The sequence below is a fragment of the Phoenix dactylifera genome, chromosome 11, assembly GCF_051530095.1.
Source record: "Phoenix dactylifera cultivar Ajwa chromosome 11, Ajwa_hap1_PhDact_Kaust_v1.1, whole genome shotgun sequence".
NCBI lineage: Eukaryota > Viridiplantae > Streptophyta > Magnoliopsida > Arecales > Arecaceae > Phoenix > Phoenix dactylifera.
Window position 1 is genome coordinate 29,299,690 of NC_143200.1, and position 2,293 is coordinate 29,301,982.

Here is a 2,293-nt window from a genome sequence, read left to right on the forward strand (position 1 = left end):
CCACCTCCGCATGGAACCTCAGCACCACCATCGACGTACGTACGCCACCTCCTCCCCCTCCAGGTCCAGGAGCTCCCCGCGTGCCAGCCGCGCCGCCATCTCCTCCACCTCTACCGCCGTCCCGCACCTTTTGTGAGAACAACTAACTCCACCAGCACCGGCCACATCTACCGCTGCTCCTTCACCGACAGATCCGCCATTACTTTGCTCCCTCCGGCATCCCGCCGTCGATCAACGGATCTACCAACTTTACCATCAGACAATTAATCTAAGACATTTGCTGAAAAAAAAAAAGATTGATATTTTCTGGAGGAATATAATATCGATAAAATCTGAAATATGATATGGAAAAAAAAAGACTAAATATTTATTGTACGACGTGATCATCACATCATCTAATAATTAAATCCAAGTTGTGGCCTAATAGGATCCCTTCGGAGCGGTAATGGACCCAATCCAACTTCAGCTGCTTTAGCCAGTAGCTTGTTTCGGGCATTTAACGCAGCTCTTTGCGACAAAATTTACTGACAAGCCTCTATTGATGCCACTTTATCACCACCAATGGGCAATGAAGATTGAAGGCGAAAGTATATTTCCGGAGCATATAGGCGATGGTTCATAGGCTCTCCCAAAGCTAAAAACTTGTAAGACGGCCACAAATGGGCATCGCATGGATAGAATTCTTTATATTCCAACAAGAAAAAACCCCTAGAAGCTAGCTCTTGCTGCATTCCACCTTAATTTCCTCTTATTTTTATTATGCTCGGTAGCATGTACACATCAAGCTTGAGGACGACTATACATTGGGGTATCCGGTCTTATTTCAGGTGGCCAAGTTGCTGGCTTACAGCTTGCAGTCCAGCTCCCTCGGTACATGGCTCAACGCCGCGGTCGTGTTCGATGGGGCCACGCGATCAGGTCCGGCCCGCCCGCACCGACACCCTCCCATCCGGCTGCTTCCTTTCTGGGGAATGACACGGCTCCAGCTCCGATCTTTGCAGTATCTCCCACATCACCTGAACATCTCGATACCCACAACTCTGGACATCGTTGTGAAGCTTTAGAATCCCACCTTCTGCCAATTCACACATTTAGCAAGAATTTGTTACATGAAATTGAAGCGATATATTTGCTGGGAAGAAATCAACGGCTTGTGATTCATTTAAGGGTGAAACATTATTTTATCGGAATTAGTCGATCGATCGTGACCCCCGGAATTAGTTGAGAAGGGAGAAGAAAGGAAGAGCTAGGTGATCTCACCGTGTTTCCGGGCCCTCATGCGGGCGGCGACGGCGACGGCGACAAGCGCTCGCTTCACCGGCACGAGCATCCGCTGCCACCACTCCATCGCCGGCCTCCCTCGCCGATCCGGACGCTCTCCCCCCGGGGTTGGGGAGGATTTGGTGCGGTGCGGCTTTAAAGGCCTCCCTCGGCGCCACCTAACGAGCCCGAGATGTCAACACCTTGCCTCGTGTCTCGCGCCCGGCTCCCGGTTTCCCTTCGGCTGCTGTAGTGCGAACAAGTGACCGCCACGTGGAGGTTTCACTGCTTTCCGTTTGGCTGGAACGGGGCCGCGAGGTGGTCCAAGCGCGTCCTCGGGCCATCCTGGATGCCAACGTCGAGGATCACGCGGGAGGATGCCTGGCCACGTGTCGTTTTGGGAGGAGCGTAGGACCGTAAAGTAAGCGTCCGAGCTGGGTTCCCATGGTGTCTCTCTGTTATATTCATGCGTTCCGAACGTAACACGAAGTCCTTTTCAATTGTAATCCTGACAAAAAGAATAAAAAAACCAGTCTGATGTAATCTAACGGGAAGCCGTATTAGATAAACAACTCTGATTCCATCAACTTGGTTGATGGATTTTGAAAGGCCCTTCCATAGAGACAGCAACCAAAAGGGAGGAATATATTTATTTCCAATATGTGGCATGGTGTTCGCGCCATAGGGTATATGTTCCATTTTTGATGCATGCACTAAAATGTGAACCATATATTGAAGAATTAAGGCTTTGTTGGATATAGATCATCAATTTTTCTCGAAACAGATGGTTTAAAGTTCATTACTAAATGCCAAGGGGTTTCTCTCACTTCTCCCTCTTACTTTCAAAGAAAAAAAAAAAAAAGTTTAAAAATAAAAACTTGTCTTCTTGCCACTGATAAAAATATGGACAAAATAAAGAACGCAACAAATTTGAAAATATAATTCTGTCGTCTATTAGATGTTCTCTCTTTCAGTACAAAATATAGCTTCAAATTGATGCGATAACTAACTACACGAGGATGCCACTTTTTAA

The 2,293-nt window shown here is 47.5% G+C and overlaps 1 protein-coding gene across 1 annotated transcript; it reads right to left on the bottom strand.

Moving 5' to 3' along the window:
- Positions 1–671: 671 nt before the first annotated feature.
- On the bottom strand, positions 672–1,438 carry LOC148700771 (uncharacterized). The gene is made up of 2 exons (XM_088707792.2): positions 1,261–1,438; positions 672–1,075 (listed from the first exon to the last, which is right to left on the bottom strand). The coding sequence occupies exons 1-2, from the start codon at positions 1,346–1,348 to the stop codon at positions 915–917; spliced, it is 249 nt and encodes an 82-aa protein (XP_088563918.2). The 5' UTR covers positions 1,349–1,438; the 3' UTR covers positions 672–914.
- Positions 1,439–2,293: the final 855 nt, after the last annotated feature.